Genomic DNA, 16,559 nt, shown 5'->3' with positions numbered 1-16,559 from the left:
GTTCAAATCCTACCCCAGATATTTAATAAGTATGTGTCTCTAGGCAACTCACTTAACTTTTCTCATCTGTTAAAATGGAAATAATAGCAGTATACCTGCCTCTCAAAGTTGTTAAGAAAATCAAATGACTTAAGTAAAGCACTGTGTAAATCTTTGTGCTCTATAAAAGACACTGAAGTACAAAATAATCATTTCTAAATGATTTTGGTAATTTCTCTCCAGCTTTCCTATAGTTCTATCAAATTTTAAATTTATTTTATGTATAAACTTGAAATTGTTAGGAAGTTTGCAAAGAAATATTGAAGATTTTTTAATAAGTAACTAAAATATTATAATAAAGAAACATTAAGATAGGCTATGACAGTTTCAAAAAAAACTAATGAATTAATTTCTATTTTCATGTGAATTTTGAGACTGTATACAATGAATACAGTATTGTTTGAGACAGAATGTAATAAAGGAGAATTTTTTTTCTTTTTCCTTAAAACTTGCAAAGAATCTTGAATCAGGATTCTAGGCCTGTTTTGTTGTTGTATTTCCAAAATAAGGCAGTCTATGAACTTTTTTTCTTAACATTTTGATAACTATTGCAATGTACTGCGTTCCCTTTGTAATCCTATGTATTTTATGTCTGTAAAAACATTATTCCAATAGGTTTCACTGGACTATCTGAGGTGTCCATGCCACACACAAGAAAAGTTAAGTATATCTGTTCTAGAGATATAGTCTAGAGAATTTATATATATTTACATAATCTATATTTCTAGAGAAATAGTTTTGCAGTAAACTGGAAGACTATTTCTACTGAAGAGCTATGTTTTTCTATAGCAAAACTTGGAGTATGTAGGAGGAACAATGTAAAGTGATTGATCGATTAATCTGCTGTATTCATTTAAACTTTCAATGTGCTCTTTGCGGGTGATATGATGGTATACATAGAGAACTCCAAAGATTCAACTAAAAAGCTATTAGAAATAATCCACACCTTTAGCAAAGTTGCAAGAGACAAAATAAATCCACATAAATCATCAGCATTCTTATATGTCACTAACAAAGTCCAACAGTTAGTTACAGAGAGAAATTCCATTTAAAGTAACTACTGATAGTATAAAATATTTAGGAATCTATCTGCCAAGGGAAAATCAGAAACTATATTAGCAAAACTACAAAACACTTTCCACACAAATTAAGTCTGATCTAACCAATTGGAAAAATATTAAATGTTCTTGGATAGGGCGAGCAAATATAATAAAGATGACAATACTACCTAAACTAATCTATTTATTTAGTGCTATAACAATCAGACTCCCAAAGAACTATTTTAATGACCTAGAAAAAATAACAACAAAGTTCGTATGGAAAAACAAAAAGTCAAGAATTTCAAGGGAATTAATGGAAAAAAAATCAAATGAAGGTGGCCTAGCTGTACCAGATCTAAAATTATATTATAAAGCAGCAGTTACTAAAACCATTTGGTATTGTCTAAGAAATAGACTAGTTGATCAATGGAATATGTTAGGTCCAAAGGACAAAATAATCAATAACTCTAACAACCTAGTCTTTGACAAACCCAAGGACCCCAGCCTTTGGGATAAGAACTCAATGTTTGACAAAAATTGCTGGGAAAATTGGAAATTAATATGGCAGAAACTAGGCATTGATCCACACTTAACACCATACACCAAGGTCAGGTCAAAATGGGTTCATGACCTAGAAATAAAGAATGAGATTATAAATAAATTAGAGGAACATAGGATAGTTTACCTCTAAGACCTGTGGAAGAGGAATGAATTCATGACCAAAGAAGAACTAGGGATCATTATTGATCACAAAATAGAAAGCTTTGATTATATCAAATTGAAAAGTTTTTGTACAAACAAAATCAATGCAGATAAGATTAGAAGGGAAACAATAAATTGGGAAAACATTTTTACAGTCAAAGGTTCAGATAAAGGCCTCATTTCCAAAATATATAGAGAATTGACTCTAATATATTAGAAATCAAGCCAATCTCCAATTGATAAATGGTCAAAGGATATGAACAGAAAATTCTCGGATAAAGAAATTGAAACTATTTCTAGTCATATGAAAAGATGCTCCAAATCATTAATAATCAGAGAAATGCAAATTAAGACAACTCTGAGATACCATTACACACCTGTCAGATTGGCTAGAATGACAGGGAAAGGTAATACAGAATGTTGGAGGGGATGTGGGAAAACAGGGACACTGATACATTGTTGGTGGAACTGCGGATACATTGTTGGTGGAACTGCGAATACATCCAGCCATTCTGGAGAGCAATTTGGAACTATGCTCAAAAAATTATCAAACTGTGCATACCCTTTGATCCAGCAGCATTGCTACTGGGTTTGTATACCAAAGAGATCTTAAAGAAGGGAAAGGGACCTGTATGTGCAAGAATGTTTGTGGCAGCCCTCTTTGTGGTGGCCAGAAACTGGAAACTACGCAGATGCCCATCAATTGGAGATTGGCTAAATAAATCGTGGTATATGAATATTATGGAATATTATTGTTCTGTAAGAAATGATCAACAGGATGATTTCAGAAAGGCCTGGAGAGACTTACATCAACTGATGCTGAGTGAAATGAGCAGGACTAGGAGATCATTATATACTTCAACAACAATACTATATGAGGATGTATTCTGATGGAAGTGGCCCTCTTCAACAATGAGATGAACCAAATCAGTCCCAAGAGACCAGTAATGAACTGAAGCAGCTGCACCCAGCGAAAGAACTCTGGGAGATGACTATGAACCACTACATAGAATTCCCAATCCCTCTAATTTTGTCCCCCTGCATTTTGGATTTCCTTCACAGGCTAATGGTACACTATTTCAAAGTCCGATTCTTTTTGTTCAGCAAAACAACTGTTTGGTCATGTATACATATATTGTATTTAATTTATACTCTAACATATTTAACATTAGTTGACTTGCCATCTGGGGGAGGAGGGGGGAGAAGGAGGGGAAAAATTGGAACAAATGGTTTGGCAATTGTCAATGTTGTAAAATTACCCATGTAAATATCTGGCAAATATAAACTATTATTTAAAAAAAAAAAAAGAAAAGAAAAGAAAAAGAAAATAATAAAATATAAGCCCCACAAAAAAAATAAAATAAAATAAACTTTCAATGTGTTACCTTCCTCTAGAAGGGTCCAACCACAAACTCAGTCACCAAACCCAGATGTTCCAAAGTTATATTGCACTTGTTTCCCTTTTATTATCTCAGTCCAATGTAAAAGATAATAAAAGTATATACCCAGGAAAGAGCCTGATGATAACACTTATTTTTAAATCAACAATACTGAAATGAACACATTCTCACTGCTTCTGTACCACCTCTGTGAATAACAAATGCCAACTTGGTGTTTTTCATGTTTTATCAGTCAGACTCCCTCTCTAGTTATCTGTTCCATAACCTCACTAACAAACTGGTAGTTCCCTCCCCTCAACTACCTTACCACCACGTTTTCAGTCCTCACTTTTAGAAGGATGAACAAGATCAGCTTAGTCACTGTTCTAGGATGGCTCTCTTTGCCTTTTGTATTTGTATCTTCATCACTAGGGGCAGTGAGTGGCCAGTGTGGCATCAGGAAGACCCAAATTCAATTGCAATATTTCCAGGCTGTGTGACCTCAGACAAGTCACTTAACTATCTGTGCTTCAGTTCCTCACCTGGAAAATGAAGTGGAGAAGGAAACAGCCAACCAGTCCACTATCTTTGCCCAAGAAACGGAGGGTCAGGAAGAGTCAGACATGAATGAGAATGACTGAGCAACAATAAAAATACACTCAAAGAACCCGAGAACTTTCAAAAATGAAACTGTTCAGGTTTGCAAATGAAGATGGAAGGTAATGCTTAGGCACACTAAATTGTTAACTGCCTAGCACTTAAGCCAATTATTCAATATCCATCATACAGCAAAATCACCCTTTAACATTACATTAAAGGGATTACAGACTACCAATCACTGAAAACCATTTGAAAGAGTTTTTAAAAAGATTGTGTATATACAGACAATATGTACATGTATATGTAGTTCACTTAATTTTCCTAATCTCCCCAAAATAATCCAACTATTCAAGTAATCTAACACTAATTAACAGTCCCCAGAATGGATTCACCGAAGCTTTAACTATTCCTTTAGAATAATCTTCACTAAAAAAGGCTTTTGTGCAAGTGAATTAACCAATCGACTAAATCAAACAAAATATAAGATCAGATCACCAGTCAAACTATTTTGTTTATATATTGTCTACAAGTAGCATGTAAACATCCTAATGGTAAATTGTTTTTGCCTTCCTTTTTTTAGTATTTAAATGCTTAAAAATTCCTGATACATAGTAAGCACTTAATAAATTCTTACTGACTTTATTGTTTTACAGAATCAAAGTTAAAGTCTAATACTACTATATAATAATAGCATCAGAGCCTAATAAACAAGAATATTCTAAGTATTTATTACACCTGAATCTATGTTAGAATAAAAACATAAGCTTTAGACCACAAAGTATTTGTTTTATTGAGATCAGAATGTCATACATGGAGAGAAACCATGTATTAAAAACTGTGATATGGAAAGTGCACTGGATTTAGAGTCAAAAGTTCTGGGTTTCAATGTGCTTTCTGTCACTTCCTGTCTGTCTTTGGACATATGACATAACTTCTTTATCTGTAACATAAAGGAACTTTAGATTGCATCTAAAATCCCTTCTAGCTTTCAATCTATGATTCTGTGTCTTATCCAAATTTTGTGTTACCCCTAAGATCTTCAGGACAAATAGTAATCCATGTTAGTTTAAGTGCATTTTTAAAAAAATCAGAATGTTTGCTGTGAAATGTGATCACCCAAAGGTAGATGTTAAAAACAAGAGAATTTTATGTTTTAAAAATAGTGTACAAATAGTAATAAGAAGATGAGCAACAGTGATGGACTTGGCTCTTTCCAACAATGAGGTGATTCAAGGCAATTTCAATAGAGGAGATGGAGAGTGCCATGCACATCCAGAGAGCGGACTAAGGAGACTGTGACCAAAGCATAGTGTTTTCATTTTATTGTTGTTTGCTAGTTTGCTTTTTTTTTTTTCTTTCTCTCTCTCTCTTTTTTTTGTGTGTGTGTGTACTACTATGAGGAACATGGAAATATGTTTAGACGATTAGCATGTGTTTAACCTATAGCAGATTGATTGCTGTTTTATGGAAGAGTAAGGGAAAGGAAGAAGAAAAATCTGGAACACAAGATTTTATAAAGGTGAATGTTGAAAACTGTCTTTGCATGTATTTGGAAAAATAAAATACTATTTTTAATTTACAAAAGGAAAAAGAGGTATTTATCAAAATTTCACTTAACTATTACATTTCCTGAAGAATCTTGGCTCCTGTTCCTATAACTTTTTATGCTGCCCTTCAAATCAGCCAATTAAAATGCTAAATAGCAGATTGCTTTATTTGTATTTTCCTTCAAAATTACATTGACATCACCGTGCAGGCTGGCCCTTTTCTCCACGTCCCGGTTAACTCTAGTGGTTCACAGCCACTACCCCGCAGTAATTTGGGGCAGTTTTCTCTCTCTTTGGCATTAAGCACAGTCTCTGACAGATTTGGGGGCTTCCACAAGACTTAAAAGGAAGTGCCGGAAGGCATTAATCAGGCGCCACTCTATCGAGACACTCGGGCCATCAACAGCCCCTGCTGGTACTGTAGCAATAGGGCAGAGAGTGACACAGATAAGACTTAATATAATGAAGTAGAAGGAGGAAAAGGAGAGCACTAACAAGTGGGGGGAGCGGGGAACGCTTCTCGGAGCTTCGGAGAGACTACAGTCCTGAAGGCGGACAAATGGGAACAAGAATTCTGCTCATAAAATGCGGGGCTGGCAGGATGGCGGACTGTGAAAGCCCTTAAATGGTCGGGGCAAACCGGGGAAAAAGGGTGGCAACGGAAAAGTTCTGAACCGGGGCTTGGGCAAACACGGGGCCCCTGGAGAGCCGCGGGTCTGGGGGCTTCCGGGCCAAGCGGCGTCTGGACGCAGACGAGACGAGGACGCGCGCTACACACCGGGAGTTCCCCGGACAGGAGAAACCCTAATCTTGGACGATCCTTCCCTTCCTCTGGGTGCGCGCCCCACCCGAGACACAACCTGGTCGTGGGAAGCCTTTACGTGGCAGAAGGTGGGGGGCTGCCAGCGGGAGGCAGGCGCCCCAACGCCCGCCAAAGACACGATCAAGTTTGGGGGTCTTCCGACCTCCAGAGGCGGGACGCGGCAGGGTTGCAGAATATTTGCTGATTGATTCAAAAAAGCTCCGCGAGGAGGGGGGGGGGGGGGGGGGGAGTGGAGAAAGCGCTTCGCACACTTTAAAACGCTCCAGAGATGTCAGGAGCTGATAGCGGGTTCCCGTCCCGGTCCCTGCCGCAGCCTCAGCCGCAGCCCCGGACGCTGCCAGGCTGCGGCGGGGCCCGGCTCGGGGAGTCCTCGTCCCCTCCCGCCAGCCCGGGGGCCACCTACCAGCTGCTGCCGGACCCAGCGCCACATGCCGCGGCCGTGCCCGCCTCGGGTCCGCGGGGGGATGGAGGGGACGTGGCGACGGCGGCCCAGGCGAGGCCGAGGAGGGGCCGCGGGCCCAGGCCGCCCGACGAGGACCGAGCCGAGGACGAGGACGAGGCGGCGGCCGCCGACGCCGCTGCTGCCGCCTCAGCCGCAGGGCCGAGCTCCGCCGCGGCCGCCTCTACGCCCCGCGCCCGCGGCGCTCCAGGGCTCCAGCGGCCGCCCCGAGGTGCGGCTGGCGCGGCCCCGGCCCCGCCCCCGGCCCCGCCTCCTCCCCGGAGGCCGGCCCCGTGAACGCCGCCGCCCGCATAGTGGAGCGACCGTTGTGAGGCGACGCACGCCGAGGCCCCGCCACCGGAAGTGACGCAAAGACGCGCGGCGGGGATGCGGGGGAGGAGCCTCGCAGGGAGCGCAGGAAACCCCACGGCGCACCTGGAGCGCCCGCGCGCGTGTCCCCACTGCGCATCCTCCACTGCGTGCCCCTCCCCCCGCCCGAGACCGGCTGATGCTAGTTGGGGGGTGGCCGCTTAGAGAGCTGGAAGGACGCCACCCTCGGGAGCCGTCTAGGCTGCCCTCCACCCACCCCCAAAATGAGGACCAGCACCCTAGGCTCGGAGCTGAAAGGGACTCCCTAGGCCCTCCCTGCAACTCTTTCTCCTTTTACAAAGGAGGAAACTGAGGCCGCGAATTTCGGTGGCTTGCCCAAGGTCACACGGGTCATTCAGTGATAGTTGAGATTTGAACTCAGATTCCGTCTCCAAATCAGTTCAAGCCTTGCATGCAAAAGAGATTGAGTCTGGAATTCACTAGACAATGTTGAAATTTTTTTGTTTGTGTTTAATTACCCCGGTACCTGTTGGCGCTTAATTAATATGTATTGGGTCGGATTGAATAAGGATAAGGAGAGGCAGCTTGTCACCGTGGGGATTAGAACCTGGGGAAAGGGAATCTCTCTCTTTTTTTTCCCCTGAGTCTGGGGTTAAGTGACTTGCCCAGGGTCACACAGCTAGGAAGTGTCTAAGATTAGATTTGAACTCGGTCCTCCTGAATTCAAGGCGGCTGGTACTCTATCTACTGTGTCACCTAGCTGCCCCAGGAAAGGGAATCTCAAAACCAGCCTGCAACTTACTCCCTGGATGACCTTGCACCTGTCTGGGACTCAGTTTCCACATCTGTAAAATGACGACATTGAAGGAGCTGATCTCTGAGAATCTTCCAGCTCCAGGTCTTTGATCCTGTGAAGAACCTGCAACTGACTAGCACACAAATGGTCCTCCAGCCCAGGAGAGGAAACCTTCGGAGAGCTCTTTAACTTTATTTAAAAAAAAAAAAATAGTCCTATTGCTTATTTTTGTTATTTTCTTACTTTTCTCATTATTTTCTTAGATTTTTCTTATTAAGAATATTCTTTTTCTTATTCAGTAATTATTACTGATTAGAAGATCCTGTTTCCATATGACGTTTCCTGTATTTATTACATACTTCTGTTGTACCCCTGAATTGTACCCCTAAATTGGGGGTCCTATGATCAGTGTAAAACTTCACCTTCTCTCTATAGTTAAAATTTATTAGTTAAATAAATTTAATAAATAAATAAAGTATAATTTATTTAATAAATAAAATTTATTAGTTAAATAAAATGTATGAACTTGTTATTTGTCAGCAATCACCATCCATTTGAAGTCCATCCATTTGAAAGGCCTGAAATGTTTAGTTACATCAAGAAATAATAAATTCTTTTAAAAAGTAACCATTATAAACCCTGTGGTTTTTATCATGAATGCAGTTTTTCTATACTATCGTAAAGGTCACCTTATGGAAGTAAACTTAGAGTCACGTGACATGAGCTAGGCCCTCTCAGTGGCATTTAATTCCGGGCCCCAAACTTTAGGAGATGTTACATGCTGTGATGGAATATTATAAGAAAAGAACTTAGGGAGAATGAAAATTTAGCCTAAACCTCCTGAAAGTTTCTAGAAGGATCTAATTGTCCTAGTTATTTGCCTTCCAGGTGTTTTTCAAGAGCAGTGGCCCACACAGCATATTACTGTAATCTAGTCAAAGGCCTCTGAGGTTTTTAGTCACCTTGGGGAGATTTGCATCAGACTTGAATCTAAGTACTAAGTGGAAAAAGAAAAGGGGGGGGGGGTAATTGGTGCCAATTGATTGAGTCATCCCTCCTAATACATTTCAGATTTATTGTGCATGTAGCACTTGGGGAAACACAAAAGCAAGGAAAGACAGGTCACTCTCCTCTAGAAACCTTCACTCTGGTTACAGAGGCAAGAGCCACACATTAAAGAGCTAAGTAACATGCAATGGGAGACAACAATTTCAGGAGTTCCACAAAGGGGAGATCCAAAATTCTAGAGGCATCTGGTCCGACAGGTACCTCAGATCTTGAAAGAGATCAACAAGCCATTATTAAGCACCTACTATGTACAGGGCATTGACCCAGTCTCGGGGATGGATATAAAGGCAAAAATAAAAAATCGTCTCAAAGAACTTACATTACATTATTGGGGAATACGGCTTTGGGGTGACAAATACATATACAAGCCTGTATAATATACATTCATTTAATATAATATGCATTATGATATTCATTTAATATGATACACATATTTAATATAATATACATTATATATAATATAATGTTCATTTAATATAATATACATTCCTTTAATACATTGCATTCAGGAGCAAATACAAAATGTTCTGTTTGGCATTCAAAGCCCTTTTTTTTTTTTTTTTTTTTTTTCCCCCAAAGCCCTTCTTAACCTAGCTAGGTGGCGCAGTGGATAGAGCACCAGCCCTGAAGTCAGGAGGTCCTCAGTTCAAATCTGCCCTCAGACACTTACTTAACACTTCCTAGCTGTGTGACTCTGGGCAAGTCACTTAACCAATTGCCTCAGTGGAAAAAAACTCTTATAACCGCACAAATTTAGTGTCCTTGGTGGAGTTTCAAATCAGTGGATTTGAGTGGGACATTCTCAATTCTGGTTCCAGCTCACCATCTGTTTTCAGCATCTGTCCAATATACATATTTATGGACTAATTTGATTTGCTGCCTCTAATTGTATTTCAGTCTAGACAACATTATTTTTCATTCACTTTGTTTTTTTAGTGTGGATGATTGCACCAACTCTTCCAAGATGTTATTGCTCTCACTAAGGATACTTTAATTAATTAATACATTGGCATCTGCAAGCAGAAACACCCACTAATCTGAGCAAACTTCAATAAAGAATCCTGCTCTTGAACCTGATACAAGATCTCTTCAATTCATTTTCAAATACCTGAAGTGGACATGTGTTGTTCGATGCCATAGCTCATGAATATAGAGATGGAGAGGACCTCAGGGGTCAATGAATCTGTCAACCGAACCAGAACCAAGCTCTAATCTGTGGGTGGCTGGGACTAAACTAAGTGGACCAGAGGCAGGAAAGTCAAGAATCAAACAAGTTTAATTTCAAAGTGAAGAAAACATTTATAAGTGGAAGTCCTTCTAAGAAGAATGGCTTGTGGCTTCTGGCAGGGATAGGATTTTTAAGCATAAAAACCACAAAAAGACGGAACCCAATGCAGTTATTCTTAGGTCTTCAGGAAACTGTTCCCATGACACACCCATGCATGCAGTCATTTTTGGGACAATACAGACATTCTTGGGTTTTGTGGGAACAGTCCGCAAGTTATGAGAATTGTTGAGCCTTGTGGTTGTCTCAAGCCATAAGGGTATTTAAGTCTTGTGATTGTTCAGCAGGGTATAGAACAGAGTCAGTATGTTAGGAACAGAGTGTAGCACCTGCTTTAGTTCACTTAGCAGTGACAGGAACAGGGAGGGCTCAGAGTATCAGGAGATGTGACCAGACACTTTCTGCTGCAGCTTGCGGGCTGTGGCCCCAGCTCTCAGACCAGGATCTCCTGGGGGGACTCAAAACCCAGATTATCCTTTTTTCATAGTCAAGCCTCTGTTAGGTGTCCACTTTGTACTACAATAATAGGCACTGTGTATTGAATTAAGTCAACAAGCATTTATTAATCATTTACTGTTTGCCAGGCATTGTGTAACCACAACAGGCAGCCCAGACCAGAGGGTCATCTTCTCACTGAACTGAAGGCAGCAATGAGATGCAACAGCCTCATGGATTTAGGATTGGTCTTTTTTAAGGACTCTACACTCACCTCCTGGCAAGAGGAAAGGGCAAGAAGAGGTACTCTAAAAATTTTCTGTGGCAGGCAGAGATCCCAACCTGCAGTCAAAATATGCAAAAAAGTACAAAAACTTTTCATGAAGATCATTCCAGTCATGATCAGTACATAGAATGTGTTTACAATGAGAAATCCAATAGATCTGAAAGATGAACAGCACTTGTGAGAGAACTCAGCAGATATTGAATCCAAATAGCAACCCTGAATAGAACCGGATTCTCATTTTTCTGGCTTTTGCACTCAAAATTAATGCAGTCAACAAGCTTGTATACCTCCCCAAAGGAGTGAAAGACAGATTCGTGACAATGTGATTACCACTTGCAGGAAAGTACCATGTCCCCATCATCAGTGTGTACGCTCCCCCCGTGACAAACCTTGACAAGGTCAAAGAAAAATTTTATGAAGACCTGGAGATCTTCATCATCAATATGCTGAAAAAGGATAAGCTTGTAATTCTGAGGGACTTGAATGCCAGAATAAGGACAGACTGCCAGACATGGCAGGGAGCCTCTGGGAGGAATGGAGTCAGGTAAGCAAGAGCAGCAGTCACCGACTATTGAATACTTGTGTGTCTCATGACCTTCTCATCCCCAATACTGTCTTTTGTTTTCCTAAATGCAATAAAAACTTCTTGCACTCTTGCAGCGAGCTTTGGCATTTAATAGACTATGTCATTGTAAGAAGAGATGGACAATGTGGGAGAATGACCAGGCAATGTGTGGCACATTGTGTGGGACTGATCATAGACTTATCCTCTCCAAGCTAAACATTAGTATTTAACAAAAGTGGTAGCCGGGAGACAAGATTTAATATCAATAGATTAGAGTGCTCCACTGTGCCCCATGAACAGTTAGTTGCTAACCTAAGAGGGGAAGCTGAGCCATCGCATGATTGGAGCAGAACGGAGTGGGTAGCTTTCAGAAGTTTTTTGTATAGCACCTAGGACAGAACACTTATAAACATCAAGATGGGTTTGAAAAAAATGATGGGGAAATTCAGAAGCTGCTAAACAAACAAAGAAAAAACTCCACAGAGTTTACCAGCAGAATAATTCTTATGTCTCTTAAGAAAGCAGAATTTAACTTCATCAAAAGTAAAGTACAAGTGAAGCTTAGAGAGATGTAGAATTGTTGGCTCCGTAAGAAGACAGGTGAAATTCAGTTTTATGTAGACAGTGACCCTCCAAAGTGCTTTTATGAAGCCCTGAAAGCTTTTTATGGGTCTAAGATAGTGCATCTAAACTACTCAGTGATAAGGACATTTTACTGGAGAGACGGACTGAATACTTCCATAGCATTCTCAACAAACCATCATTAATCAATGCTGAAGCCACTGAGTGGTTGAAATCAATCCCTGAACTTCCAAATGAAGAAGAGGATCTGAATGACATTGGGTGGCAAAGTGCCTGATGCTAATTAATTCTATTCCAGCTGAGATTTACAAGGCAGGGGCCTTTGTTCATACGGTAACTTAGTGAAGACTTCCAGGGAAAATGGCAAGAATAAGTTTTCTTCCAGGAGTTCAAGGATGTCTCCAGTGTCCATCTCTATAAAGGAAAAAGTAATAGGTTATCCTGGGACAGTCACAAACTGGAGTCTCTCTCTTAGTCATTGCCGGCAAGATTCTTACCAGAGTCCTCCATACCAGACTGATCTTTCACCTGGAGGATGGTTATTTATCCAAGAGCCAGAATGTGACTTCAGAAAGGGTCTGGGAATGGTCAATATGGTGTTTGCTGCCTGACAAATCCAGGAGAAATGCCCAGAGCAGAACAGAGGCCTATATGTAGTGTTCATTGAGCAGCCCAAGGCCTTTGATACTGTCAGTCATAAAGGGCTGTTGGAAGAGAATGGCAAAATTTAGTTGCCTGTAGAAGTTCTAAGTACTGCGTGCCATTTTCATGATAGCATGCTTGCAAAGTTTCTGGATGATGGATGATGCTCTTGTGTTTTCTTACTCACTGATGAAGTGAAGCAGGACTGGGTGCTTCCTCCCATGCTTTTCAGCATGATGTTTTTTAGCAACATTATTGGATGCCTTCAATAAGAATAAAAATAGCATCAAAATCAGCGACTGCACAGATGGTGAATTATTTAACTTGAAAAGGCTACAAACCAAGGCAAAAGTAGAGGGAGAATTTGTGTGTGACTTTGTTCACAGATGATTGTACACTCATTGCAGCCTCTGACACTGAGATGCAACAAAGAATGCAAAAAAACAATTTTCTATTGCTTGTGCTAATTTTGACTTGACAATTAATACCAAAAACCCAAAGGTTCTCCACCAGCCAGCACTGCATCATCATATGTGGAACCATCAGCTATAGCAAATGGGGACATTTTGAATGCTGTAGACGAGTCACTTAGCTTGGTAGTATATTTTTAAGGGATGTCTACATAGATGATGGGATTGATGCATAGATTTCTAGAGTTGGCTCAGTGTTTGGGACTCCCTGAAGGAAAGTGTGGGAGAAAAGGGATATTAGGCTGCCTATCATACTGAAAATCTACAGAGCAATTGTGCTGATCTCATTGTTATATATCTGTGAAACCTGGACAGTATACCAGCATCATTCCAGGAGACTGAATTGCTTCCATTTGATTTGTCTTAGGAAAATTCTTAAAATCACCTGGCAAGAGAAGGTACCAGACATTGTAGTTTTTTCCTAAGCTGAATTGTCAAGCATTCTTCTGCAGATCAAAGAATATTTTACTGAGAACTCACATTAGCACAAACTCACACAGAGATCAGAAGTGATTTGGAGACATTCTTAAGGTTCCTCTGAAAAACTCTGGAATCAATCAATACATACATACATACATATATATATATATATTATTATTATTATTATTATGAGAGACACTGTCAAAGGACCACTCAACATGCTGTGCCTGCATTGAAGATGCTCTGCTCTTTCCGCAGAGCAGTACTGCAGGAGCTCAAAAGAAACATGAGATGGGCAAATTTAGAGACACCTCCATTCCTAATATCCCTATAGACTATTTATGCCAGACTTGTTGTAGAGCCTTCTGAGCTCAGATTTGTCTGATCAGCCATAGAGGGGACACACTGTACTTGATCCCAACACAGTGATGTCATTTTGGTCCTTTGAACAAGGACAACATTCATAGTCATTTACACGGATCCTGATGTTTTACTTATACTTTGTTGAACTAAAAATCTATGGTTGTAGAAAGACAGTGTGGTATAATGTCTAGAGCTTTGAGGAAAATTAACATTGAATCTCCTTATTTAAAATCAACATGTCAATGTGAATCTATCCATTTTCTCAGACCTCAAATTTTTGAAGATGAGGTAATTTCTGAAGGCCTTACCTGAGTAAGGTAATTACTCTCAGCCCTCAAGGCATCTACTCCGTTATTTACCCCATATATAGAAAGCTGTTTGAGCTAAGGCCTCCCTGAGGGATGTCTTTGCTTTTTCTAACTGGGGATGGAGGAGAAGGGAAGGAGAGGGAGATGAGAATTCTTAGTCCATCTCCTCATTAGAATATTCACCAGTCAGGGTTGCCGTACCTTTGTCTGGAAAAGTCCAAATGATGTAACTGTCCGGCCAATCAGAAAGAAGTACCACCTAAGTAGGATGCTGCTGGCCCTCCATCTGAATCCATCTGGGACAGTCAGTTACTTATGAATTCAAGCCCAGACTTTTACCAGCTGTGTGACCCTGAAAAAATCACTTAACCCTCATAAGTCTCAGCCTCCTCATTTATAAGCTGAGCAGGTGGGACTAAATTGATTAGGTTCTTCAACCTTTGTGTGTGTGATGGACTCCAGTGAATCTATCCATCCCCTATTGGAATCATGTTTTTAAAAAGTAGCTAGGATTACAAAGAAAACCAATAATATTACAATATTTGTCAAGGTATATCTTTTTAAGTTCATGGAACTCAAATTGTTCTAGGCTGTTCTGCATGCTCTTTCTCTTCATCACTGCCTCTTGGAAACTAGACTAGCTGTTTTCGAGGATCATTCAAGGCCACCTCTTAAAAGACTCCTTTTTGATTCTCTCAATTATTAATTCTTCTTCATTCAAATTAATCTGTATATAATTTATGTTTTGTATCTGTATTCTTATGTGTGCTTCCTCTCTCCCCCAATTTAAATTCTTTGGAGAAGAGACTAATTTTAAAATTCTCTTTCTCTCTCTCTCTCTCTCTCTCTCTCTCTCTCTCTCTCTCTCTCTCTCTCTCTCTCTCTCTCTCTCTCTCTCTCTCTTTTTCTCTCTCTCTCTCTGTCTCTCTGTCTCTCACTCTCTCTGTCTCTGTCTCTCTGTCTCTCTCTGTCTCTCTCTGTCTCTCTCTCTTTTTCTCTCTCTCTCTCTGTCTCTCACTCTCTCTGTCTCTCTCTCTCTCTGTCTCTCTCTCTGTCTCTCTCTCTGTCTCTCTGTCTCTCTCTCTCTCTGTCTCTCTCTCTGTCTCTCTGTCTCTTCTCTCTCTCTCTCTCTCTCTCTCTCTCTCTCTCTCTCTCTCTCTCTCTCTCTCTCTCTCTCTCTCTCTTCCTCCCTTCCTTTCTGTCCCTCTCCCTCTTCCCCTCGCTCTCCCTCCCCCTTTCACTCCTAGAACATTGGTTGGCACATATTATAGGGCCTGAATAAATGTTTCTTGAATTGAACTGGATAGAGTCTCCATGCTCATTGCTCATTGACCAGTTAGGTGGTGAAGTTCTTATATCTTATAATAAGCAAAATTATAGCTTGTTTAACTCACAGTAATATAGAAAGCTTAAGTGAAAAAACATGTGAAAGAACTTTGAGCTATTTGGAGGGAAATAAGAAACCCACAGTTTCATTTTAAACTTCCTTCTGTAAAAAGCACTACAGGGCCTCCAAAGTTGAAACTCTGTTTGCTATCTCTTGGGAAAGAAAAAAGAGATATAAGCATATAATTGCTTCTACAACTTATTGGTTTGAAGCCTAAAGAGGGAATGATGTAGGAAAGGCAGCAGAATCATGAAATCAATTCCAATATCTTTGAACAGATTGATACTGGTTATATTTTATATTTTCCTAAAGCATATGGTCAAGAGAAATTACATTCTCAGTTTAATTTCCCAATGTGTAATGATTTTTCTGTAATGAAGTCTATACATCAGTTCCAATCTTTATTATTTCCCTATGATTTTTCTGTCTTAGATGAAAGCCCCATGATTACTTCTAATAGCACAAAAGGAAGTAGAGATTTGACGATTCACTTAATTTGATCAATTTAGACCATCAGGATGAGAATCAGTGCTAATAAATGTTGACGGAGTTGAATTGATCATTAAAGTTGCATAGTCTTGGGGGAACGTTTTGTTTTTGCATTCTTCTGGCCTGAATCATGTACCTTGGCATGCAATAATAAACAAAGTAAATTGATCATTACCAAATTGCTGCGGCCTTTTGTGAAGGCCTGAAAGACTCTGGAGATATGCTCAATGGCCTTCACAATAAAACACAGCAATCATAGTCACCTCTCTGGCTAGGATTAAATTCAAGCTTCCTTCTCTGCTTTTTATTGACTTTGCTCTTTCTGTCAGGATGCCAAAAGCCAATAGATTTTCTTCTCATACTTATAGCAAGGTTATATACTCAATGAATGTTAAAGTTGGATGAGCCCCTAGAGATTATGTAGTATTGGGGTTCTTATTTTGATATTCACAAATCCCCAAAGAGGTCTTTTGACAGATTTCAGGGGGTCTGTGAACCTGAAGGGGGAAAAATTATATCTTCACTTTCACTAATCTTGAATTAAATTTTAGCATTTCTTTCCAT

At 40.1% G+C, this 16,559-nt stretch overlaps 1 protein-coding gene across 5 annotated transcripts in view; it reads right to left on the bottom strand.

Annotated features, from left to right (window-relative positions):
• ATP11B (ATPase phospholipid transporting 11B (putative)) overlaps window positions 1–6,771 on the bottom strand; it is a 123,033-nt gene extending 116,262 nt beyond the window's left edge. For 4 of the 5 annotated variants that reach the window (XM_074298286.1, XM_074298283.1, XM_074298281.1 and 1 more), the window contains exon 1: window positions 6,534–6,696. In XM_074298286.1, coding sequence (XP_074154387.1) covers window positions 6,534–6,560 — 27 coding nt within the window. In that variant the 5' untranslated portion in view covers window positions 6,561–6,696. Of the gene's footprint in view, window positions 1–6,533 lie in introns of all 5 variants that reach the window. The other variant, XM_074298285.1, reaches the window with a different exon arrangement.
• Between the last annotated feature and the right edge of the window lie 9,788 nt (window positions 6,772–16,559).

This window comes from Sminthopsis crassicaudata, chromosome 3, assembly GCF_048593235.1.
Source record: "Sminthopsis crassicaudata isolate SCR6 chromosome 3, ASM4859323v1, whole genome shotgun sequence".
Taxonomy (NCBI): domain Eukaryota; kingdom Metazoa; phylum Chordata; class Mammalia; order Dasyuromorphia; family Dasyuridae; genus Sminthopsis; species Sminthopsis crassicaudata.
This window is presented reverse-complemented; position numbering and strand designations above follow the sequence as displayed.